Source organism: Gallinula chloropus (genome assembly GCF_964237585.1).
Source record: "Gallinula chloropus genome assembly, chromosome: 1".
Taxonomy (NCBI): domain Eukaryota; kingdom Metazoa; phylum Chordata; class Aves; order Gruiformes; family Rallidae; genus Gallinula; species Gallinula chloropus.
The window spans coordinates 90,026,604-90,052,944 of record NC_140085.1 but is presented as its reverse complement, the minus strand read 5'-3'; the positions used below and the strand labels follow the sequence as shown (position 1 = coordinate 90,052,944).

The following is a 26,341-nucleotide window of genomic DNA, read 5'->3' as shown; positions in this document are numbered from 1 at the left end:
GTTTAGGGGGAAAAAAAAGAAGAAGAAAAGCATGTTTTCAGTAGAGTTGACACAGCTTTAGTTCAGGCCAGCGAGCGCGATGTTGCGTGGAGGAGGGGACGGAAAAGGTGTTTGGCAAGGGGTGGGTGCGCAGGAGCGCAGGACAAAGTGAAGAGAGGAAGGGGTTCTTCACAGGACACCAGTGTGCAGTGCTTCAGGTGACTCGCTCTGGTTTGTGGCTTTTTTTTTTCTCCCTTTTTTTTTCTTTTTTTCCCTTTTTTTTTTTTTTCCAGCTTGTTTTCAAAAGTATGAACTGGCTGAGCGTCGGCTCACAAAAATGACCCAGGGCATCCAAAAAGTTAAGTGGCTACAGACACCGAAGCAAAGACCTCTTTCCACAAAAGAAAGAGGAGGAAGGAAGGAAAGTGAGGGATTATGGAAAAGAGGAAGGAGGAGAGAAAAGAAAAGGGATCTTCTGTTCGATTGGCGTTGCGGGTTTTGTTGGATTGTTTACACTGCAGCATCCTCCGGCGACACAATCCTTGCTGGTGCCCCACTCTCTCCCTCGCTTCATGTTGCTTCCTAGACAGTCGGTGACTTGACAGCCGGCTTGTCGGGTTTTGGATTTAATGTTGCTGAGTCTTCTTTGCTGTAATTTTTCCTCTCCCCCCTCTTCGCTCCTGAACACACAAAAGTTGTGAAAGAAACAGTCCTCTCTCTCTCTCTCTCTCTCTCCCCCTTTTTCCTCTCTCCCCTCTCTTCGCTCTGTCTCCTGTATAACGCGTTTTGTTTTGTGTGTTGTTGTTGTTGTTGTCGTCGTGTTGGGTTTTTTTTTTAATTATTAATTATTATTATTTTTAATTCTGATCTGTATTAACATTTGCTGAGTAGGCAGAGCAGGGACGCTGCCAGCAGCCACAGTGGGACGGCCAAACTCATGGAACCGTTGTCTACTCTCCCTGTGCCGGGTCCTGCAGGGTGCGAGAAGGGAGAGAAAAGAGGACAAGGTTACACGCGGCCGGGCGAGACGGTGGCACCTGAGGAGCATGGCACGTTGCTGCCAAGGCGAGGCCACTCCCAGGCTACCCCTGTGGCAGAGGGCTGGGGCTGTTGGACACGGCCACCTTCTCCCTTGGGAGAGCCTCTGGCCAGTCCAGAGAGAGCCTCCTGCAAAGCACCTCCTGGCTGGCAAGCCTGCCAGCTCCTCAGCATCCTGCCCTCCTGCCCAATGCTCCAACAGCATGTGGCTCTCCCTAAGCAACACCCAGGCTGGAGAAAAGGGGGCCTGGAGCCAGCTGAAAGGCTGCTGAGCCCATCCCATCCCTTGCCATGCCTGCTGCAGGGAGGCCCAGTAGCTCACACTGCCACAACAAAACATCCCCTGGCCTCCAGCCCCGCACCTCCCTGCTCCGCCACCTTCCCGGTGGTGGCCCTGGGATGCCAGGACTTGTTGTAATTCTGCACAGTGGCCAGCGCCTGCCTGCAGCCAGACACCGGCCCCGCGGGGGCCGATTCATCACGGCGGTCCGATCAATAAAACATGGGCCCAACCAGCGGACGCCTCCCTCCCAGGGGCTGCACCGCAATTATTTACTTCTTAATCGGGGTGGAGGAAGGCTTTGCTGTCGTGTTAATGGCTCTGTGGCACGGCACCTAGGGGGTGAGGGTGCAGGGTGTGCCGGGGAGGTTTTCGTAAGGGGTGGGAAATGAACTTGCACGTGTGTGCGCGTGCACATGCATGGGGAGGGGGGGGTGTGTGTCTGTCAGAGGGGGCGGGAGGAGCGCTCTGCCGCAGCAACAAATAACGCAGCCTCGCTGCAGGAATATTAAGTGCGAACGCTCCTGACATCTTCTCATTCATCCTCTCATTTATGGGTTCCCTTTGCTGTGTGGCTTTAAAGGCTGCTTTAAATTCACCCTGCAGCGCTGAGCCCTGGCAGCCTTTTCTTTGTACCAGGGCAGGGAGGGGTGCATGGCCACAGTTCTGTACATGCATGCTCATTGCGTGTACGTACACACAGGTGCACGCATACATCTACCTTTATATGTATTTGTACGCATGCATGTACATGAACACATATATGCTTACAGGTACATGTGTATGTATATGCACATGTGCACACAGAAGGATACACAGATACACCTCTATGTCTGTAAATATGCACTGTTTTACACAGACGGGGTTGCAGGGAGATGCTGAAATGCGGAGATGGAGATGAGCCTGTATGTTGGGATCGATCCCACTGTGGAAGAAAAAAGACGTGCTTACTACCAAGAAGAGTGATTTCTAATGCTGGGGACACAGGCACACGAACAAAAGAAGTCCCTGTTCAGGTGAGCCCCATGGGACTGATGTGCATTGGGTCCCTCTCACAACCTGCAGAGTTTACCGGGCAAAGGTCCCTGCTCCATGGGGTGGAGGACAGGTGCCACAGGCTTGCTCAGCAGCACAGTCGCTACCAAGCTCCAGCTGGGGACTAAAAGGATGTTCCTAGAGCCCCTGAAATTCTGTAGTATGTTTATTTTGTGTGATTTCTTCCTAACGTAGCCCATCAGTTACTAGATGTGCCCCAATTCTTTCATTCTATAAGTAGCTGCTGATTTGTGTGGAAGATCTGTATTTCACTTAAGGCTTCTTTTCTCAGTTTGTCCCTGGTCATCGCTGGTGGCTTGTCACACAAATCCCACAACACTATTTTTGCACTTGTTTGGCTATCAGGAAGTCATTTTCCCCCTCAGGAACAAGTTTAAGTTCAGCTACCTCACCTACCTGCACTGTGTTTCAGAGAAAGCATCTTTTGTGGTCAAATAATTGTGGGGAGGCTGTTTGGGACCATTTGTGCCCCAGATTGGCAGAGAGGAAGTCCCAAAACATGACTCCCCTAGCCCAGGAAATAATCAAAACCACAAGGCAGGGCGTGTTCCCCACAAAAAGTTTCTAGCCACCACATTTTTACTTTTTAGCAAAAATACCACTTGACTAATATACAGAAGGGCATCTACATAACACGTACATATGAGGCAACCATTCCACTCCTTCCAGCTTTTCTGGGCCCCACATGTGATGACAGCAAAGGCCTGCATGCCCACAAAGGTGTGCAGTGCACACCTAGTGCAGGGGTATGTTTGGCCTTGGCTGGGTACTACTGCCTCAATACGTCTAAGAGCACGGCTTGGGGGCTGTGTGCTTGGCGGGGAGGGGGAGACAGAGGCATGGCACAGACATGAGCTTCTAGCTTCTACCTAGGTGCAGGGGAAGACGCCCAAGGCACGGTGTGATGAAGGCCCTGAGCGAGGATCGCACCAGCTTCCTGGAAGCTCCATTAGATCCTGTGTGCCTGAAGCTGAGAAGAGGCGACGAGCCAAGGCCCCCCACCTCCACAGCTGAACAACAGCACGAGTTACGTGTCCTCGTGTTCCCTGCTAAGCTCCCGGCCCAAACCAGTAAGGTGGTGGGGCTGGCCACGCAGTCCTGATGGGTCTCCTGGACACCTCAACGCGCTAATGCCAGCGGCTGTGTGCGCCCACGGGCCGTGCGTGGCTGGGCAGGCGTGGGGCACAGCGTGAAGCTGGCTGGGGGGCCGGCACCCAGCGTGGTTTGGGGCCGCACGTAACCCCGGGGGCTGCGCAGAGCCATTCATCCCCCTGTCTCGCAGCCGAGCAGAGCTCGCTGAAGGGAACACCCCGCACCTCGTGTCACACCCGCAGCCGCCCCCCGACCCCCAGCCCCACGGGCAGCGCCCCCGAGCGCGCGGACACGCCGCCCCGGCCCTCGCTCCCCCCCGCCCCCCCCCCCGCGGAGCCGCCCCCGCCCCTCCGCGGCGGCACCGGGGCCACGCCGCAGTCTCCGCCGCCCCCTGGCGGCCGCCGCTGCCCCGCGGAGCCGCCCCCGCCCGGTGCCGCCCGGTGCGTCCCCCGCCAGGCCCCGCCGGGCTGCGCTCCCCCGGCTGGCTCGCACCGGGCAGCGGCTCCGCTTACCCCGCCTGGCTCTCGGCTCGGAGCTCAGCCGAGCCAAGTCCGCGCTCAAACAGCCAAGACGCGGCCCTTTGGGTGGGCGGGGGGGGCTGTGGCCAGTGGGTGCCGATTGTCCCACCGCCTCCCACCTTGCGCCCGCACTGCGGGGTCTGCTCTGCAGGCTGATCTCACGGGGTAATCACTGCCCTGCAGCTTGGCAGCACTGCGAAGTGCCTGACCACCAAGTGCCCCACCTTTGGGAGGGGGTGTGTGTGTGTGGGGGGGATGAAATGTTCTTGCACCACACCCAGGGAAGGAAATGGGGCTTGTGGGGATGATGAGTTAACAGGGCTATCTGGCTGTATTTCCCTTCAGGGACCCCAGACCCCAAATGTTGAATCGAGTCAGATCGCATTAATCAGATCAAGAAGGAACAGACTGAGAACTGGCAAGGGCAAACCAGTCGCACTTCCCTCCCTCGCACCAAGCAGCGAGGCATTTCAGTACCCCACTGTGCTGCCACAGCCTCATCGGGCACCGCGCCCCATGTTTCCAAAGGGTTTCCCTGTGCCACGCGTTCAGCCCGGGTGATCTGCATCGGTGTGACAGCACAAGGTGGCCTGGGCTGAATTTCAGAGAGCTGTAGCGCTCTCAGGGCTGAGACCATGTCCCACCCCTCTCCCCAAGGCAGGCTAACTCAAGCCATGGGTTTCAATTTAGCTCTGGGAAAAACAGAGCTGTGCCACCATGGCCTTGCCACTCCTGCCCACCTGCCTGTATGAAATGCCCCTGTGTACCAGCCTTGCAGAGAGAGAGGCTCCAGGGGTCTCTTCCTGACCCATCTGGGGAACATCTCCTGGGAGAACACCTCCAATACTTTTGGGTGGGCGTGTGGAAGGGCCACCAAGGCCACGAGGGCCTTCACCCCTTTCACAGGGTGCCTTGCTCCCCTGCAGACAAGCCCTTCCATGCAGGGCGCTGCTGCTTAGGCAGTGCTGTGAGAGCTCCACCAGCCTGGCTGGCAGCGCCCGTGGCACCCACTCCTGCCGAGGCTGCCTGGCCTCTCCCACCACAGGGCTCTCTTCTCCTAGCACTGCACAGGCATCAGCAGGGCAGATGGAACCATGCTGTGCTCGGTGCTTCTCCTAGACTGGTTTTAGGTTTGGGTTTTTTTTAAAGAGGAAGAGCAGCAGACAAAATGCTTCTGCGGTGTCTGAGAGCAAGGCTTCAGGAGGAAAAAAAAAAAAAGCAGCTTATTTTAATCATTAAAAAAAAAAACCAACAACAACCCAAACCTCCAAGCTAGTGACTGTCCCTCAGAACACTTTGCTGCTCTGATGCTTTAGCTCAGAGCCTTGCAACAGTGTGAAGATTTGGTCTTTCAGATTAACAGCTACAGGAAACTTAAACACCCTTGGGGAGGGGTTCCCCACACACTTCACATATTTGAGTGGCTTTCCTGGGACCACCTGTGCTTTGGCCCCTTGCAGGTTTTAGCCCCCTTCCCTACCCTGCCCTTCCCAACTGGCACAGCACAGCTGGGCTCGCTACACTTGCTACTCCCCTGGGGGCTGCAAGCTAAGCCTGCCCAGGTTCCACTGTGGAACACATGGGTACGTGTGCCAGTTGGCATGGCACAGCTGTCAAGGCTTCTTCTTTTCTTTGTGCACCTGCGTGATGGCTCAGGAACTGTCCCCACTCCTGTGAAGGGCGCAGGAGAAGACGTGGCAAAAAGGCGTGGTGGAGCTTGGGTGAGATGGTAGAGGGAGAGGGGTAAGATCGCAAAGCCAAGAGCTGCTCTCTTCCTCAAAACCAGCCTGCCAACACGAGGAGCATACCACAAGAAAAGGTCAGCTCTTGCTGGGTCAGTCCAAGGGTCTTGTCTAACCTCCAGCCCTGCTCCCTGCCTGCTCTGGGTGGTGGCCTATGGCTAGCATGGCACCATGCTGTCCTGCCTCGGGTGCTTCAGAGCCCCCCCCAGCCAGCAGAAGCTGCTCTCCTCGACAGATTCACTTCTATTTCCTTGAACTTGCCCAGTCACTTCTGGACTGCCTGAAGGCCTCCACACCCACAGCCTCACTCAACTTTTAAGGAGCAGAGCGGCAGTCTGCTGCTGGTAGTGGTATTACGGCCACACATTACATTTGGGTGTTGTGCTCTCCTGTGACTTTAGGACTCTGGCATTAAGAGAAAGGCTGGCAAACTGCCTGCTACTAATTGCTACCAGAGCTGGCTAGATTGAAACTGTCTCTGTCACTCCTTGCTCTGCGGTCTCCTCTGCCGACTACAGGACAACCAGGCTAAAGAAACTGCTCAGCATGGGAAGAATTAGCTGGGGTGTGCTCAGATCTCCCTAGGAATGAGAGAGATGAGCTTTTTGTCAAAAAAACTGTTAAGAAAGCAGCTGCCTAGTGTCAAGAGATTGCTGGCCACCTAGTGCTCAAGTCTGAATTGCAGAGCTGCAAGTGTCCCCACCAAAGCTGGGGCACAGCTTTTAGTGAGCCCCCAGTGAAGGGGCACAGTCTAGTTCTCAGGGGACTTGGTTTGATGCCCCCCAGGGCCCAAGCAACTGAGACTCCAGTGGTTCATCCTCTGTGGCACAAACTCAACCTCCAGAGATGTGGCTAGCTGCAGAAATTACCGAGAGGGAAGCAGAATTATGGGGTCTGACCTTTGTGGGAAAGGTCAAAACCTACAGTGCCCATTTGGGGTTGGGGGCTGCATGAGGAGGTGACACGTACAGAAGCTTGTATGAGGTCTGAGGGGCAGGAAAAGGCTGCTGTGGGAAGTGATCTATGAAGGGTGTAATACGGACTGAGACGACACGATGAGCCTTACACTTGCACCAAAGCAGGGCTGCATCACAGGAAACAATGCCAGTGAAGGTCTTAACAGTTTGAAATGGCAGTATGGGCACGCTCAGATCAGGATGGTGAAGAGGGTGAGAGGAGGAGATAGCCAGGGTGAGGATGGGGAAATGTGGAAGCTCATGTGAGCGTGCCAGTTGGGTAGGTAACAAGAACTGAGAGAAGGGGAAAGGAAAAGAGTAAATTAAACCCAGATCAGGGATGGGAAAGCAGGGATGGTGGGAGAAAGGAAGGTACAGTGGGAATGATGGTGCTTATGGGCCAAGAGTGTTAGTACCAGGAGTCAGCACCAGCCAGGGTCAGAACTATGGGAAAGAATCGCAGCATTACAGAATATCTCAAGTTGCAAGAGACCCACAAGGATCACCGAGTCCAACTGCCTGCTCCTTGCAGGACTACCTAAAAACAAACCATATGACTACCGTGTCCAGATGCTTCTTGAACTCTGACACGTTTGGTGTCCTGGCCACTGGAGAGCCTGTTCCAGTGCCCGGCCACCCTCTCAGTGAGGAACCTCCTCCTAATGCCACAGGATCAAAAAGTAGGAAAGCGGGGATATGGCGTGGTGCCAGGTGAAGCTCAGATGCCAACAAGCAGGATGCGAGAGAGGGCACAAGCGCTGCACCACGGGGCGCAGCAAGCCCTGTGATGCGCAACACCGACTCTCGGGGTGTCCTGTACACACTCCCTCCCGGCTGGCACCCCCCCCCCAAGCACTCCCTCCCCCGCCACCGGTGGTTTCTGCTTGGCATCCCTGCCGCCCAGCTGCAGGGACACACCCGCGCCCCCCCCCGCCCCCCCTCCCCCCTCCCCGCGGTGCCCCTCACCGCGCCCCCCCATCCCCGCCCCTCCCGCCCCGGCTCGTCCCGCCACGAACCCGCGGCGGGCAGGAGCGGGGGGTGCGGGGTCGGGCTGGGCCCAGGCAGCCGCCGCCGAGGCCGGATCCGCCTCTTCCCCGCGAGGTGGCAGCCGAAGGCAAAGAAAAACCCAAACGCCGGGCGCCCAACGCCAGGCAACCCGCCGCCCTGGGGTCCCCCTGGCGCAGCAAAGCCCCCCTGTCCCCCCCCTCCACCGCCCCCTCCCCATCGCCCCCGGGACCGTGCTGAAGCGAAGGGCGACAGCTCTGCACGCCCCGGGACACGCCTGCGTGGGGCAGCCCGAGGTCTTCGTGGCACAGAGTCTGACCCCCGTCCGCCTGCAGCTCTCTCCTTGGTAAAACTGCCCCGGGGGGCAGATCTGATCTGCTGGTTGGTGACCCCCGTGAACAGCATCTACCTACCCGCTGCGCCAGCCATGCGCGGAGGCTGCAGGGAACGGTGGCAAAGCTTCTCTGCCACTCTGCTTCCTCCAGACAGACACTGCCCCTTCTCCCTCCCTCCCGCTCCCTTCTGCAACATCGACAGCACCCCTGCGGGGTCAGTAGGAGAGGGGTTCGAGGCTGTGCCGTGCCTCCTCACCCTCGGGGTACTGGCAAGCTGGGTCAGACCTGTAAGCAAATCCGGAAGAGCTGCTGGTTGCAGGGAGGGATGCCTCCAAATGCACTGAGCGACATCATCGCCACCCGCAGAGGTGGGACCTGTGCCTTCTGAGATTCACAATACAGATCTTTACCAAGGGTCATCTGAGATGCAAGCAAAAAGCAGGTGTGCTTTCAGTCCATACCTAAAGGGAATAAATCACCCACCCGCCTACGTGCTTCACACCCCCATCCTGCCAATCTAGAATATTCTGATGGGTCCTGGGTCCCACCATCTGAGTAACCCAAACTGGAGGCAGGAAAAGAAGCGGTGGGTGCCAGCTTTTCTCTTATCTACAGTAACAAGACTCCAGAGCCTGATGTATCTGCAGTGCTGACGCAGAGCCCGCAGAGAGGTCTCAAAGGGCATCAGGGAGCTACAGGCGCCTTCTTTGCTTTGGAGAATCTGCACTTGGGATCCCATCAAAGAACGCGAGGTAAAACCTAGTCTAAGAGAAAAAGCCTCCTCCATGCCATAAGTTTCTAAATGTGGAAGTGAGGCCAGGAGGAGGCACGGGACAGGCTAGGAGGACTTGCCCCTGATGGGACGGAAGGAGTGATGGCAAGTTCCAAGCAGAACTGGCCTGCTGCTTTTCCAATTGCTGTCCACCCTGAGCAGCTCCGTGCTCCAATGCTGTTGACAGGCTGGAGTCCTGCTTCTTCAGTAAAGAAGAGGACACAAAACAAGGAATGAAAATTAAAAAACACTAAAGGAGAAGGTGTAAGGGAAAAGGGGACGTGCACCATACAGGTCTCTCTGTCACCTCACTCCCTGGGGCTGCAGGGGTCTTGGGTTTTACACTTGCCAGCTGCTCTGCAAGAAATAATTTTTCTAGTCTGTTGACTCTCTTGCCAGGGCTTCAGAAGATGAAATCTTTATTATCATGAAGGCTTAAAAGGGAGGAATACTGTTAATTCCATTTTCAAGGTCATACTTTGAAAGTTATTAATTTCTTTCTTCCAGGGCTTTGCACTCTACTCTGAGGCTTTAGGGATTAGCAGCTTCTACTTACTAGGGTTCATTTGGGGCTTTTTTCTTACTACTTTTCCTGTGTGTCCCTCCCTCCCCTTTGAGAAGAAGGCACGATTTTTCACTCCCTGTTCTTAACGTCAAAACTATTTTGTTCATGCACCCCATTCTCACTACCAGTTCTGCTCCTGTAATTAAAACTTGACTGTGACTGCAATGGCAACAGGCTGTCTTTTTCTAGACGTGGAAGTACCGCTGTATAAACTACGGAGGATGCCCTCCAGCAACTCTCCAGCAAGATTAAGGAAATGTCTCTGGTGTCTATCAATCTTAGCACACGGTTTAATGTATTTCAGAATTTGCTCATGCTTTTTTAGCACTGAACAGTTCTTCCCCGTGTTTTGGAGCTCATTCATGGTGTACTAAGTACTCATCTATCATACCTTGTGTCTTAGTGAAGATTCATTCTGTAATGCAGCACACCCATCCTTCCCCAAGATCTGAAGAATATCCCTGAAATTGTATTTCTCAGTGTCTTTCTGAGAAGGTCGTGGTGTTCAAGAGCTGGCTGCTTACACCATTTATCCTGGAGCTGACTTACAGTACTCCTCATCTAGAATTGAACTGTTACCCTGACCAGCAAAGCTGGTGGGGGCTAGACGACCACCTACATTGCAAGGTTACACAGATCTTTCATCACCAGATCTGTCCTATAGATACAAAAAAAAACCCAAACCCCAAGGTTTTCTCACAGTTCTTTCCATTCCCCTAGCAGCTGGAGGAGATTTTTTTTTTTAAAACACGCTCTGCCAACTGCTGATACAAAATCAGTTGCTTAAAGCTGCTTTGTCTTCAAACCATCCTCTCTCATCCTTCAGGAAAGGCATCCAAAAAATTCGTAGCATGGACATTTTCAGGTTCTATCACGGGGAAGAGATGGATTGTTTTCTCCTGCTTTTCACTTTCCTAGGATACAGCAATCCCGCCCCTGCTCACCTCTCAAGCACATGTGTACGGCACAGCAGATCAAAGGTGATGCCAGCACCAAGTCTGGTGTCTCATAGAATCATAGAATGTGTAAGGTTGGAAGGGACCTTGAAGAGGTCACCTAGTCCAAACACCCTGCAGTGAGCAGGGACATCTTCACTAGATCAGGTCACTCAGAGCCCCATCAAGCCTAACCTTGGATATCTCCAGGGATTGGGCCTCCACTATGTCTCTGGGCAACCTGTTCCAGTGATCTACCACCCTCATATTGAAGAACTTTTCCCTAATATCCAACCTAAATCCAAGTCTTAACAGGGAACAGCCCCCCTCACCCTGAGCACACACAGCCCTAGGAAGCAGGTTTGCTAATCGGAGGCTCTGGAACCTCTTGAAATATTAATATTTTCATCAGCTTTATGTCTGTCTGTTTACCTACTTCATCCCTGCTATGGTTTTCCACAAGTTTTGCTGGATATTTGGCATGAGCGAGATTGGTGAGCAGAAGCAAAGAGGGAGGGACACACTGAGGGGTGACTGGCACAGAGACTGGAGCAGGAGGAGAACTAAATTGGTGTGGGGCATGACCAGCATGCTTGAGGTTGCTCTGGTACTGAAATCCAGTCATACCTCTGCCTTTCTTTTCTCCTTTACAGCCTCTAGCAGAGTGCCCCTCCAACCCTCTTCTTAGGGGCCACCACTCCTCTCCAGGGACCCCCCTTGCAGTAAGCTCAGCTGAAACCAACCCCTTTTTTAAGGTGTGTGCCATTCCACAGTGACACTCCTGGTCACTAACGGTGCAAACACAGACTTAGTGCCTGGCCAAGGCAACGTGACAGCTGAAGCAGAAAGCCATAGTGGCTTCCCACTGCCCATTCCCAGGCCAGTAATAAAAAAGGGCAAGTTACTACAGCTTACACAGGCAGCTGCGCTGGCCCTCAGCTGGAGGAGTTGGGATAATGGAAAAGACGCCTGCAGTCACTTTGGTTCCTGCTTTAGATGTTCTAGAGTGCCTGGAAATTGCTTGGTGTCTGTGCGATATGCCTCCACGCATCGCGTGCGCACGCTGCGTGAGGCGACCTGGCTCAGGGGGGTGCTGGTCCATCCGTGAGCACACCTGTCTGTAGCACCTACCGTAGACGCTGCCTGGCCAGACCTCGCTGACGCTAGGCTGGTTACGGCACATCTGTCTCTCCTCCGTGGCCTGACCCTCTGCTCCTGTCCATGCACTCCTCCCCCAGACCATGGAGTGGCGGGCATGCAGGTGCTCATGGGCAAGGGCCAAGCGCTTCTCTCCTTTGCTTACCTCGCCTCTAGGCCTCTCCCTTCCACAAGGGAGCTCTGCTGACAAACCCACTTCCCCATGGGAGGGAAGGCCTGCCAGGAGCACTCTGGTTTTTGGGCAAGCCTGATTTCTTTGGAATGGTTGGCTTTTTTCCCTGTGCGCCCCCTCCCTCCTTCCCTCCCTCCCAAATCCCACACCTCCCTTCTCCCAGTTGTTTTTGTTTTTAGAGAGAGCGCTTAGACAGCTGTATTAATCATGCAAGCCCAGCCATGTGTAATGTGCTTTATCAACAGCAGAGCAGACACTGAATGGCAACCGGTTCACAAGCGGGCCCGGTGCAGCGCCTGAGCTGGGAAGATAAACCTGCCGCTTCCCCGAACCGACTTACCGTCATGGGTTAGTGAATGGAGAGACTGTTCACTTGGGACAATAACCAGAGGGGAGGCCAATTTGTTAGGCAAATTCTTGAGTGGTTTACACTGCAAATGGAAGGGGGAGGAGGAGGAGGAGGAGGAGGAAGGTGGGAATTGCTCTTTGGTCATTTTCTCTCAGGGGTGGGGGGACTTTTTTGTGTGTGTATAAGGATTAAATCAAGACAGCGCTGGCTGTTCTTCATCCTCCTCCTTGCTGCCCTCCACGCTTAGGTCCCACTCAGCCTGGCCGGCAGCTCAACACAAGAAGTAAGGAGAGCGAGAGGAAGAGAGTGAGGATTTAGGTATACCTGCTGTGTGTCAAAGTTGCTTTCATCGTCTCTAAGGAGGAAGGCTCAGTTGATGGCTTCAGAAACTCATCTAACATACAGATGCTATCAGGCTATGAGTATCCTCCGGGCTGAGGATATCTGTCTCAGGAGGGTTATAGCCTGCCCGAGCTCTGCTTTGCAGGGTAATCTGTCCATGATACACCGCCGACATTATCAGCGTCCCTACCGGACAACTGATTTTCCACAGCAGTTGCTCTTCCATGGGTTTGTTTCTAATCTCTGCAGTGCAGTTGTGTGTTTTCTCCCCCACTGGTTCCACCCAACCTCTACTCTCCCACCCGACCGCCGTGCCCCAACCACTGCTTTGCAGGGCTGCTCTGCATGCATGCACAGCCATACCTGTGACTAAACAGACCTTGAAATGCCTTCCCTGTCCCAGTGCAAGGGCCCAGCTCGGAGGAATACCTTCCTGGGACTTCTAGACTCAGTTCCTACCCTCTGCCGCTGTTCCTCCTCGCTCGCTGGATTCTCCACAGCATTGCTACTGGAAAGGGTTATGCAAATATATGCAACCCAGGGCTCATTTTGGAATAAATCAATCTAAATTAAAATTAATGAACAAAAAGTACAGAAACAGATCAAGCAATAAAGCCATTCTCTCTTTCCCCCTGCGTCTCTCTTTTTTCTTTAAGAAAGCTGGGTTCTTTTCTTTATGCTTTTTGGGGGTGGGGGGAGAAGCAGACTGGGTTTTTATACTTTTTTAAGCAATCTCAGCAAACAGAAACTGTCTGTTGCTATCCAGAAAAAAAATAAAAAATCAAGCAATGCTAGTAGCTGCAGTAGAAATAATTCTTGGCATTTCTCTTTTCCCTAAGATGTTATTTCCATCTATATCCCCACTACCCATTTTGGAAGACACCAATATCACCTCTGACTTTGATTTTATTAACTTTTAACCACATGGTCAACCTCTTGCCTGGTACATATGAAATAGCAAGAAAATATTAATATGATGTTGGCCTTCTGCCTTCACCCTGCCTTGTCCTTCCTGTTCCCTTGGCCTGAAACCCTGGCAGACAGGCTTGGCACCCAATGTTGTCCCAGCCTTCAGTGCCTGCAGACCTGGCAGGGACAGACATTGACCCTGAACAGCAAGACAAGATTGGCCTGTTTGAGCAGCTACCCTGCAGAGCCATCCCCTTCTGTACTCAACAAATGGAGAACAAGCTTCTTGGAAAATCTGCCTGGATACCACTGTCAGCAAGCAAGGAGAGACATGAGTTGTCCTTCCCACTCAGGGTCATGGGCGTTTTCAGGTGCTGATGCCCGAGGCTCGGCCAGTTTTCAGGGAAGAAAGACATGCTCCAAGCTGTCAAGCACACATTACTGCAGAGCAATGAGTACAGCTGAACTATGGCCCCTGAATGCTTGAGAATTTATGGAAGTATCAGACATGCACATGGGTCCAAACAGGCCCTCCTGCGCCTGGCCCCTGTGGCCATTATTTTTCTCTACTGACAATTTCTATGTCGGGAGCTAGGACAAGCCTGGCTGTTCTGGCCTGTTTATGCTACAGCTTCCCCAGCTCTTGTCTCCAAGAAGGCTTGGGTTTCCACTGACTGCTTCTTGAAGCCCAGCTGAGAAAGCATCCACTGGCCTCGGTGAAGAGGACTCCAGAGATGGACGTGTTCTTTAGAAGGCCACACCACACTGGGAGGGCTGGTTTCTGTGGACTGCTCCCACACCACTGCCTAGTTAACAAACCCTCACAGCTCATTAATGTATTCCCCCCCCGTCCCCCTTGCTCCTCTCCCTAGCTTTGAAATATTCAGGTGTTCATCCTTTTGCCAAAGCAGGCCCTGCTGGCACGAGAGCTGGCAGGGCCACGCAGTAGAGAAAGGGAAAGGGGGAGCAGGGATGAGTGGAGGTGACTGCTGCAACAGATGAGCTCTATTCTCTGCAGCTAGGACTTCCATAGGGAGGGAAGATGACTAAGAGGGTATAGAAATAAAGATGTTCTCAATTTCCCACTCTGGCCACCACTCTGGCCACCAGACCCAAATGAACATCTCTTTTCTCCCCCAGCTCCCACCCACCCGATGAAGGCATTAGTGACAGAACAGGCTACACAGGCTACAGCTAAATGGAGACTAGCTACAATCTACAGTCATACAGGGTCATTCTCCGATCAGTGTGCATTTTGGCAGAAAGACAGGACTGCTTATTCTCCTTTTCCCTCCCCCTCCTCCAATTACTAGCACACTATTGCTATAAAGCTTTTGTCACACTATTGATAGCCATGACTGGACTTTGTCTGATCAGGCCCCAAGGACTGGCATGCTTGATGCCCTGTGGGTAGTTCTGGATGCGCTGCTCTCTGGGAGATGTGGCATCTCCCTTGCAGAGCTCCCTGGGAATTCAAGCTGACGGTGCTGAGAAAGCCCCTCTGGGGTAAGCCCTCATTGCAAATCTTCTGAGAAGACTCATGGGTTTTGAAGCCCATCAGTCTGGTCAAGCCATTCTGATGTGGACTGTTGCTAATTGTGGGGGAGGGAGTCTATGTTCAAAGGGCTGAGGGCAAGGGACAATGGAGGACAGAGATGGAGCTAGGGCCATAATAGCGACAGACTCCTTTGAGGTTCAATAATGAACTCACTTGCCCTGTTGCTGGCAGGTATGGTGTGGAATGAGCAAATTCTTCTTTTCTGGAAGACAATTCTTTTGAAAAGCCACCTGATGATGCAGTAAAGCCTCTTTTGTGACAGCCAGGTCTTGTGTGATCCCATCATAATGTGATATTACAATGCAGACAGGAAGATGCGATGAAGTGGCATCATCGCAGAAGACATTTCTGGGCATTTTGAGTGCCTGGGTGCAAAATCAGGACGGCTGGAAAATTTACCAGGGGCAGTAGTGCTGAGAGCTGAATCAGCAAGGCGTTTTAGGAAAAGGCATTATCAAATTCAAGTCCCGTGTGTTTAGTTGAATCGGCTGCTTCTGAGTCTCCAGCCTGCCTGAAAGCAAGATGTTTCCACAGCAGCTAGGTAATGATAGCAATGCTTAGCATGACTACAGTGCTCTTCATCTCAAAACACCTTCCTTTTACATTAATGCTCAAAACCCCTCAGGGCAGGGAAGTGTTACAGAGGCTTAAGATAAATGGAAATTCAGGGAGAGACGGGGAGGAGACTGTGATTCTGGTCATTGAGGAGAGGCTTATTTGAGAGCTGAGGGCTGCATCTCAGAACATCAACTCATAGGAAGAAAAGGGTCTAACAAGAAAATTTTATGCCTAAGGTTTCTTTGAAGGTGAAGACCAAAGTAAAGGCAAATGTTGAGATAAGTGCCAATATCTGTGCTTAATGCTGACATTGGAGAAGCCGGTAGGGGCTTTCAGAGTGTTTAAAATCTGCTTTCCCTCTCTGCACAATTCTCTTTGCATGTCCTGGGTCACTGGAGATACCCCAGCATTTGCTACCACAAACTCCTGGAGACTCCTCACAGAAGTGATGTCACACCAGGATGTCCTTCGAGATGATCTCAGGAGACTGGGGAGCAGTAAAGGGAAAAATATAACGACTTCAAAGACAGAGGGGAAAGTGTTTTAAAGGACTGGCTAAGCTGTGCAGGATGGTCTTGGCAGGTTGAGTAGGAGGGGTATTTGGTATGGAAATCCTGGCCTTGCTCACTTGCAGTTTTTGCTTTATCATTTAGCTTAATAGGCTACTAATTCAAAACCAGCTGTAAACAGGGCTGGCTATGAAAAAAATTAACACAGCCTGCCTGTGGAATTTAAGGATATATAATAAAAATAATCATAAAAAGAAAGAGCTGTGGGTTTTCCATTAGACAAAAATATTTGCCATTGAAAATTCTACGTAAAAAAAAAAGAACACCCAAAATTGGAAAACTCCTCAAAACCTTACATCCCAAACAGCCTCAGCAACTTTAATTTCATATCCAAGCACAAGTTTCATTTGCAATACATGCGATAATGGTGTTTAATTGGATTTATTTTTCCACACTAGGTTCCCAATGGCCTACTTTACTCCTTTTCTCAGCTCCTTGAATGTTATTTACAAATCACTCTCTGGGATTTAATTTTAATGGTAGCTTGATTTCTCCCTCCCCCCTCCTTTTTTTTTTTTTGTAGGTACTTTTCTTTAATTGTATTTGTGGATTTGCCTTTTAAATAGGCAATTGTGACTACATCCTGAGCCTGAATAAGTTGCCAAGAGCAGAGCTTGATTTGAAAACCGGCAGAGTAGTTAAAGGGAGCTGGTGTAGCACCCAGCATTTATTGTTCTTTTCATGGGAGTACCTGCAGGTGCTTTACTTGGGCAGGTGCCCTTTCGCAAAACAACATGGGTTCTAATAACGCTCTTCCCCAAAGCTCTGCGCAGGCATTAACTGCTTAGGCCTCTGCACATCCCATGAGTTGAGTGCATCTTCCTCATCTGGCAGTAAACCAAAGATAGTAGGGAGCCCTAGGCCAAGATTTTTTTAAGTGAATGTGGGGACCGGCTGCCTTATCGCTGATTTACTTCCAAGCACTCCTGTCAAACACTGCAGCCTGCTTTCTGGAAGCGTCCAGTCCCCAGAACCCCAAGGTCACATCCAAGCACCAGGTGTTGTGTGGATGTCAGGGCCATGCTGCCTGGGCCTGAGGCACGCTTGGGCAGCACAGAGACAGGAAAAACACTCAGGCCCTGATTTGCCTTCATACCTTCTTCCCTTGGAATGAAGCTGACAGGAACACTTCACCATGTTTTATGTTTTTACTGCGTATCTCTTTCCATGTTCTCTGTCTCAAATGCAGCACTATGTGACTGACAGACTTGGGAGGGTGTGTGTGTGTGTGTGCTGTGGTTGGTGTGTGTATGACAGAGGAATTAGAGAATGGTGTTTCTCCATGAATGGTTTGCACAGTTAGAGTGGAAAGAAAACTTCTGTAGTCCTTTCCACTGCCTCTACAACATTTTACATTTACCAATGCTTTTGATCCAAATCATAATGTGTGGGCAAAACCAGCTTAGGATGGGAATGTATATTAGGAGTAGGTCTGCAAACAAATTGAGCCTCACTGATGACTGTCTGGATTGGGGGAGGACACAATGTCATGGCTCAAATCTTGGCTAAAGTTTGTTGCTGTTTAGATGATTGGTTTTTTGAAAAGGGAGGGGAGAAGGGGAAGGATGAGGAAGGTGAGCAGAAGAGACCAAATGACATGTAGATGAGAAGTGAAGTCCTTATTTTCCTGCATTTCTGAGTTGTTTTGCCCATCCCTACCTCTGAGTATTTGTCAGGATGATGGAGAATGACCCGGCTAAAGAGCTACTTCAACATAAAACATATACTGACCTGGAAAAGGATTGGGGAGTGTGGGTAAAACTCGTTCTAAGGGGGGAAAAAAAACAATAAGCAACATGCAGGAGAAAAGGACAAGCCACTTTTCACACCAAGCAAGCAGCAGATACAAACCTGATGGAGTTGTCCAAATTAGATGAACTAGAATAGATTTCATATATTTTGCTAGCAACACACCTAATACACATCAACATCTCCTGGGACTGGGAGTCAGAGAGAAGTCATTTGAAAAACTAAACAAATAATATCCACACAGCAAGAGGGATTAAGCACCTGCAGTGAAGGTAATTGGAGTTGATGGGCCATATCTCCCCTCTGACTTTCAAGACCACTCATGTCATCACACTACAGCTCCTCTTAGCTACACCCCTGGCTGGCAGCTAGTCTTGGCAGAGAAGTGAGTTGTAGAAGTCCTCTATGAGTAGTTGCTGCCTCCTCAGAACCTTCTCCACAATGGATGCCTTGCCAGTGACAGGTCCCCTGAGGATCTGATCATGGGAGCAGTCACCCTGGTGAATACTCAAGGGCACCCTACTTCTTTTGAGCTTTTGTCTTCGATGGGAACAGTTTTTTGCATACTCCTCACCCATAGCTGTACACAGAGCCTGCTGTTTTCCTCACAGGGTTTTTATGATGTGTCCTCGTTATACATCACAGCAGGACTTTGTGAGACATCACTGCTGGCTTCACACTCTGCTTCTTCCACACAAGGATCTCAAAAGAACTGCACAGACATTGAGGGTAACCAGTGTCAGAGACCTCAATTCGAGGCTAACAGTAGCATTAATTTCATTTTACTGAGCATTCAGTTGTTCCAAAAGAGCAAGGAAGCAATTTGCCCAAGGTCAAATGCTGAGTTGTTGGCAGAGCCAGGAACAGAACCAGGAACACAAGCCCCCCCGGTACTGCCCAGACCTGACTCTGCTCACCAGGTCTCCCTGCTCTCCCTCCATTACCTTCAGAGGTTGCTGGACACCTCATACTGACTGAGACAAGTTCCTACTCAAGGACTAATCAATAGGTAGACATTTAGCTGTACAGATATGCCACTATAGCTGATAGACCTGGGGCAATGAGTTGTCTCGGGGCTTACCTGTGAGGATAGTGCTAGGATCACAGCTGATGGACATAGAGCTTGGCAGGATACATTGGTAGTCTGCTAGCGTTCTCTAATCAACCTGGGGCCTGGCTATTTGAAGGCCAAGGGTCTTCATACAGCATCACTTGGTGCAAGGAGCTGGGTTCTGACTTGCTGAAGCCCACGGGGCCATAGCAGGTCAAGCCCAGCCCTGTAACACCGGCAGATCTCCTGCACTCGTGGTGGTAATCGAGCTGTTTGAATCCACAGCAGGCACAGGGGAGATTGTCTCTTGCCTAGAAAATACTCCGCTAGCCTGGATCTCTGTGTTTATGTAGCAACAGGGGACTATTGTTCTGCAAAAGCAGGCTGTTGTGCTGACATGACTTCCTTGTTATTTAGTTTGGTTAAATAACTCAACTCCCCTTTACCTTCTTCCTGCACAGCAGGCTGCAGACTGCACAGCATAAGCAGTTAAAGCAAAGCACTACGGCCTCATTATCACGCTGCTTTCTATTCAAGGACTCTACTTCTGTTCCCCTCGCCCTGCTGCGCGCTGCCTTTATCGCTCCACCCTGGCTCATTAGCGGTGGCTCAGCCTTGCCCCATCCGGCTGTCACCCTCACCGCTTCCCTCCCTTCCCCAGCCTCCCCGTTATTGGCAGCCCCTGGGAAAACACGGGGGTTGCGCTACGAGCCAAGGGAGGTTTTGGCCACCGTCAGGCGCCAAACCCTAGCAGCAGCCACCGTAAGCAAACGCTCGGGCGCAACAAAGGGCGGGCAGAGAGGAGAAAGGGGTCGAAGTGCCTGCGCGCAGCCACCGCTTGTGCTGGGACGGTAACGGGTAAGGATGAGGCAGAGGCAAGCAGGAGGCAAGGTCTTCTTAGGAACGCGCCTCTTGCTGGGGTCGAAACCGCTGGGCTGAAATGATGACACTACCCGAAGCCTCTGGAAGAGGCAGCAGTGGGATGCTCTCTGCTGCTGCTCCTAACTGGCACGGGCCTTGCCAGCCACCGCTTCGCCTCGGCGTTTCCTCGCTCCCTGAAGGGTGCAGAGGATGCAAGCCGCAGGGGATGCGGCAGGGGACCTGCTGAGGTGGCCGAGGTCTCCCGAACTTGAGACAATCTAGCTAGCAGGACTGCGCAAGGAGGCACGGCACTGCCCTGTTCTACCCTCGGGGGTGGCCTGGATCTGTGGGAGGCAGAAGCCAGCTAGTTAGGAAAAGCCTTTGTTTCTTCCCTTTGCCGTGCTGGAATGAAGGCGGCCGGTGCTGTGCCTGCTTCTGTGCACCCGTGGGTGTGGGGGTGCCTGCTTATCCACCACACGGGTGTGTGCATACCCATGCTCCTGTACATGTACCTACCTATCTCTGTGCTTGTACTGCGGGTGTCTACCTGACATGTATTTGCCAATATTTACACTTCTCTGTAGCATGGGTTAAGAGTCAAATTGAGGCTTTTACTCATAATGCTTTTCCTTGCACTCTGGTAGCTGAGTGGAACAGAAAGAAAACAAATTCCCTCCCTCCCAATACACTTGAGAAAAAAGCCTCTTCCCTCCAGTTACGCCCCTAGTTTTCACCTCTGCTGTTTCGTGTTGGGAGCCCTGGCTGGGCCTCTCAGTGAGGCCCTTTTCAGAGAGATACACACACACTTCCATGAATGTTACTGCCCCTTTCCTAGTAAAGTATTTTGTGCTCGGCAGTATTAATCCTGTTCTTGGGCTCTGGAGAGCTGAATCAGCCTACAGGCTCACTAATGCTGCAAACCATGGTCCTGCCTCCCAGCTCCTTATAGCCACAGATGTGTGAAATGGCTTTCCCTTTTCCATGGGCTCTGCTGCTTGTTGAGACCTTCCCCAAACTAATTCAGGAACAAAAGAAAATGGGGAGGAGGGGGCATTTTGAGGGGTTGAGTTTACTTATTTCAGTGCTTTGGCAGGTTGCCCACTGAGTACCAGAATAAGGGAAACTCAAAAGCATGTGGGCAGAGAGCTGGGTGAGCAAAAGGGCCACATGGGGAGGAAGGGATGGCAGCAAGCCATTACATCAGCTATAACATCAAAGTGTACCTGCATACTCTCCCTGCAAACATATTCCATACTGCTGTTGGAGACAGGATCCTGGGTAAGACAGGCCTTTGCTATGGCCATTTTTATGTTGCTGCAAACTCAGTCTCCAGGAGCGAGGGGTATAAATCTCTGCACCTACAGCAGGCAATCCTGCTGCTGCATCCTTTAAGGAAGATCACTAGCTATCTATTCATACAGCTCAAGGGAGCTACTTTTGTATTTTAATGCATCTTCTATCTGTGGTATTGACATCTAAGGCACTCGGTCTCCCTGAGAGTTTTTCAGTGCTGGCTGAGATTTCCTGGAATTGTAGTCACCCATTTTTCTCCACTGCTACACCATTCTTTCAACATCATTTTGCTAGCTCCCCTTCTGCCCTCCACCTCAGGCAAAGCTGCCAGTACCTCGTTATTAACTCTCTGGCTGTTTCTTCACTCCTGGCTGCTATTCTTTTTTTTTTGTGCTGCAATGGGACACTAAGGAAGCATCGTTGTATCTGCCTCCCTAGTGGGATGTTGCCCTACAGTGCACTTGTTCTCTATTTAAAAAAGAAATAAAAACTCTGATTCTTGGGATGAAAAACACTCCCAAGTATTTGAGTATCTGTTGTATCTTGCAAAAACTTGGCATTGCTTTATTTTTCTGCCTGGGTACGTGGCTGGGAATGTGCATCACCTGTTATTACAGCTCTTGTGTGATCACTACAGCATTGGGTTTTTTTTCCCTTCACCTGGGGTGGTAGTTTTTTTCAGCTGCTTGCTTTATCTTTATGGAGCTTAATTCCTTCACTCATTTCCCATCTGATTTCTTAACCTTAGAAATACCAGCTGCAGTCTGCCTGACTTTTTCTTTCTTTCTTTCTTCCATACTAACTAGGAGAACAGAGATTTATTTCCAGAAGCACTCTGAAGCAAGTGCACACTGAAGAGACAGCGATTAACTAAGCAACAAAACTGAAAGTCAGAAACTGTCTGCTGAAAATCATCAAACCTCTCTTGGCTCTTGCACCTCCATTTTTCTGGCCCTTGTGAAGTTCTCCAGTGTTTTTCAGCACCATCAGGCCTTGAAGTGTTAGAGTAAAATGGTAAACAAAATCCAACAAGTTGAAAGAAGGCAAGTTTTCTCATACACATCAAAAGGGGCCCTTGCTGCCACAAGTCATCTTTAACAGTTGCCACATTTCTTCCTGGAATAGTTAATGGCAACTTTGCAAGATCTCCCTGGGTCTCTTACAGGTTCCACCACTCATTATATGACCATGGGTAAACCACTTTGTCACTCTATAACTTACTTTTCTGCTGCAAAATGGTGCTAAGAACACTCACCCTTTTCTAAATAACTTGCCATGTTAAAATATTCATTGCTAGCAAATCCTTTGAGATCCTTTGAGGTGAAGTTCTGAAGTTGTGCAAAATGCTTTTCTAGCAGAACCAACCCCCCAGCTGAAATCACGTGTGCATACACACATTATTGAATTCCATCTGATATTTTGTTTCAGTGATGCATTTCAGCTCATCTGTGTAACAGGAACCAACAGAGAGGGCCAAATTTAGAATTCAGCCACAAATAATGGATTCTAAACATAGCATTATATTAATATCAGCAAGAACAAATCTGGAGTATTTGAAAATTGTGTTCCAGATTGCTGCCTGAGGATTTCACTTGAATCTCCTGACAGTCACAAGACCTGGGTGAAAAGACTTTCAAAGTGGAAATTTGCTTTGTTTGCGTGCTGCAATGCTACAGAAAATCAAATAAATGTTCCTTTATGATAATACCTGTTCTTTAGGAAAAAAAAGAAAAACCCCACATTTTGCAAAAATTCAAGCTGCCATGAAATAAATCCAGAGGTGGTAAACAAAGAACGCCAATGGATTTATCCTTTTGTATTACATCTCTTAAAAACAAACCAAACCACCACCAAAAACAAAACAAAAAACTGCCCCAAACCCCCAAACAAACCATACAACTCAAGAGAACCCAAACCATTTTGTTCTGGTTTGATTAATCTGACCATATACAGCACAAAATAGTCTAAACTGTGCCCCATGCTAAGACTGCTTTACACAGCTTATCTCTCTTCTGTTTAAAAGGACAGGCAGGTCACGGCCTGAGTGTTTTAATTCAATTTGGGACTGACAGAGGGAGAACAGCCCTAAGTCACTTCTGCGCCTATGTGTCTGTTCTTGTGAGCAAGTCATCCTGCTGCAGCCTGTTTCTGGTGGCAAGAGCAAAGTGGTCCAAACTGAGCCCAGGTTTCGGACCTGGATTCGGGAGCTGCATTTCGAGTGCCCCACAGCTGGTACATGTGCATGAGTGGTAGGTGAGGGGCAGGGGCTCTATTTAGGGTCAGGTTTGAACCAGCTGCAAAATTCCAAACCAGCAGGTAACTCTGCTCTGGAGTTTGTTCCAGTCCCAACTTCTGTTTACATTTGCTGCAATAAGCTCAGTAACTGAATGGTAGCGGAAAGAGATCCAAGGAATTTTATTCCATATTTCATCTGCTGATTACCTTTTTCCCCATGTTCCCTATGGTATGCCCCTTTAGATCACTCCGTCTTTCCCCACTTCTTTCCCTTCCATTTTCAAACTCATTTCTCTTTTCCTTGACTCTCTCTTGTTCTCCTCAGGCTCAGTGGCGAGTTCTCTCCATCTCTCTCTGAATTACTTGTCATTTCTCAGCTGTCATGGACCCTCCAAGCCCTGGCCTTCTGTCTCCTTATTAAAAGGCCTGTCATTCTAAAGGGGCTTTTGTTTCCAGATCTAAACCAAACCTTTTTTTATTATTCTTTATTTTTTTTAAACAGAAACCTGACTTCAGCAAAGAAAGTCAGTCAAAGGGCTTGACTGTAAACCTTTTCATTTGGCTGTGTTTGTGTCTCATGGCAAGGATGAACATGTAAGTATCTGAGGCAGAGCACTGAAAGCCAGTTCATGGCTGGAGGTTTGGTGGGGGGTGGCAAGCGGATGGTTTCCTGAGTTTTGGTCAATGCATGCTTCCCACACACAGGCTGGTCTTTGCAAGAGGGATCTGGACCTCCCTTCCCCCTCTCCCATACTTACTGTAAAGGTATAGGCTGGCGTTTGTGACTCCCAGCTTGTTGGCAGCCACGCAGGTGTAGTTCCCGTAGTGTTCCTCAGTGACGTTGGCCACCATCAGCAGAGACTGGGTCCCCGTGCTCTTTATCTCCAGACCATTGGCGCTGTTTATCCTGGGAAGACAGGAGAAGAGGTGTGTAGTGCCATTACAGCTGCGTATCGGGGAGGAAATCACTGCCTGGCAGGCAGTAAACCAAAGTCATTCAGCCCAGCTGGCAGGTGAGGATGAAGGGAGACAGGGAGGAGACGTGAGAAGAAAGAGGCCAAAGAAGGCATTGATGGAAAGCAGGAGGAGGGAATGGAAGGGACAAGAAGCACAGTGGGGAGAAATGCCACCAGTAAAGCAGTGGAGAAGCAAGAAAAGCTTAGGGGAGGGGAAGATGCCTTTTACCCAGCATCAACTAACACCTGGAAATGAACACACCATGGCCAGCTGAGGGCTAGTCTGTACTTGAACAAAAAGTTTTTAGTGAAACACACCAATCAGTGTGTTCTGGTATGTGCATATACCAAAGCTGAGTCAGCCCTGAGCCAGTGCACATGGGTCAGGTGAAAAACGAGGATGGTAACACAACTTTACTGCCAGGTGAATACTCAGATATAAGGGACTTATTCTCTTCTTATTTTCTCTCATATGAAATCTGAGTGGCCTACATCACACAGATGAGGAAATCTTACACCTCAGCAGCACCTTCCTCTAGATGAAGGCATCTAGAGTGGCATTACCTACTTGGAGACTAACAGTGCTTGTATTTTCATCTGTATCAAAGGCTATTTAACGCATGAGCATTGTCAGGAAGAAAGCCCTATTGATATCTTAATTGTGTATTGGCCCATAACTGACTTAAAGGCAAGAGCACTGCCGTCAGCATCCTCAGGGCAGAGAGGGATTGCCTTCTCTAGCCCTGACCATGCTGGCTCTGCAAGGCTGATGGGACCATCAGTGACTTACAGAGTATGTGAAAAGTGATTTGTTTGAGGAGAAGAGCTGGGGAGGATGACAGGTGATTCTCTAAGGATCCTCAATTGAGAGAACTGAAAAACAGAGAAGGGAAGAGGGAAGCTAGAGGTCTTACCTAGTATCATCTCTGTACCACTCAAAATCAGGCGTGGGCACTGCTGATGCCTCGCACCGAAGTAAGGCTTGTCGTCCTGTGGCCGCTTCATTGCTCTTGGACTCTGTGATGGTGGGAGGGTCTACAAGAAGGAAATACGTGGTGACTTCACACACTTTCAGGTGGGAGGAAACAGTGAAACTCTGCCAGGGGACCTGGCAAACCTTCCTCATGCAAACCCTTTGTGTTGGTGGAGATCCACAGCTGCTCCTTGCTGTGGCACATGCTCCCCAGTACTCCTCTGGAGAATACCTGCCCTTTGAACTTTACCTAATACCCCACATTAGCATCACTCCTTATGCGTGATTGTCTTCAGCGACACTGAATAAAGTTCTGTCATGAATGCCTAGGCATACTCAGGCTGAGTTAAGGTTAATGATGGACTTCTGTAATTTATGAATATTTACTTGTGGATCTCAAGTTCACATGGGCTCATCAGAGGGAAGAAGATGAGAGAAAGATTTCATCAAAGGTAAAGGCAGACAGCGGAAGTAAAAGGAACAAAGTGGGAATTTAACAGTAGCTTGAAAATTATTTTCCATATGACTTCTGTGTCTAGTGTCAAGACTATAATAAGAAAGGAAAGGACCGAGACAACAGGCATGAGACAGAAATACATTCACAGCTTAAAAGGGAAGAGCTTTAGCAGGAGCTGTGGGTGCAACACTGAGAGCCAGACCACTTGTTGAGACACTTCCCTTAGGTGTCTAAGGCTATAAATCCTGCCCAAACCTTGCTGGACATCATGCTTCATCACAGGCTCCGAGAGGGCTTGCTCACAATTGCTCTCTTGTCCTCAGGCCAGCACAATGTCCCCACCTCTGCTTACTTTGAGGCCTGAGAGTTGTACAACCAAAACATGGGAAACATATCGGTGTGCTCAGCTGGAGCTTGGCCTCAGCGCTGGCTGAGGGCAGGCACACCGGTGCCTTCAATCCCTGTCCCATGTTCAAAATTTTAAACAACGAGTTTTACATGTTAAAAGGCAGAATTATTTCCACCTGGCTGCTGAGGGGGATCAGGGAGTTAAGTGCTTTGCCTCTCGTCACTAATACTTGCATACCCTGAGATTACATGGCTGCAACTCAGAGAGCTACTTCACGGAGACTCAAGTTGCCATAAAGCACGCTCTGCATGTTCAGAGGACAGCTCTGCTGTCTGAATCCTTACAGGCACTGTAAGGCAAAAAAAAGCCATCAAAATGGATTGTGTCAGTCAAAGAAAAAAAAATAATTCTGTCCAGAAAATGTATGGGCAGAAGTTTGTTTGTGAACACATTAGCCATCTCAATGTGATCCCTTTCCTGACCTTAATCGGGATTTTATGCAGGGCCTTAGGGATATTGCAGTGCGCCC

The 26,341-nt window shown here is 50.3% G+C and overlaps 1 protein-coding gene across 2 annotated transcripts in view; it reads right to left on the bottom strand.

Annotated features, from left to right (window-relative positions):
• Window positions 1-852: 852 nt before the first annotated feature.
• The window catches only part of LSAMP (limbic system associated membrane protein), a gene marked incomplete at both ends in the record, with an annotated part of 312,320 nt that continues 286,831 nt past the window's right edge, over window positions 853-26,341 (bottom strand). The window contains 4 exons of one of the 2 annotated variants that reach the window (XM_084270918.1): window positions 853-950; window positions 17,620-17,655; window positions 23,836-23,984; window positions 24,948-25,068. In XM_084270918.1, coding sequence (XP_084127044.1) covers window positions 853-950; window positions 17,620-17,655; window positions 23,836-23,984; window positions 24,948-25,068 — 404 coding nt within the window. The remainder of the gene's footprint in view (window positions 951-17,619; window positions 17,656-23,835; window positions 23,985-24,947; window positions 25,069-26,341) is intronic. The other variant, XM_084270919.1, reaches the window with a different exon arrangement.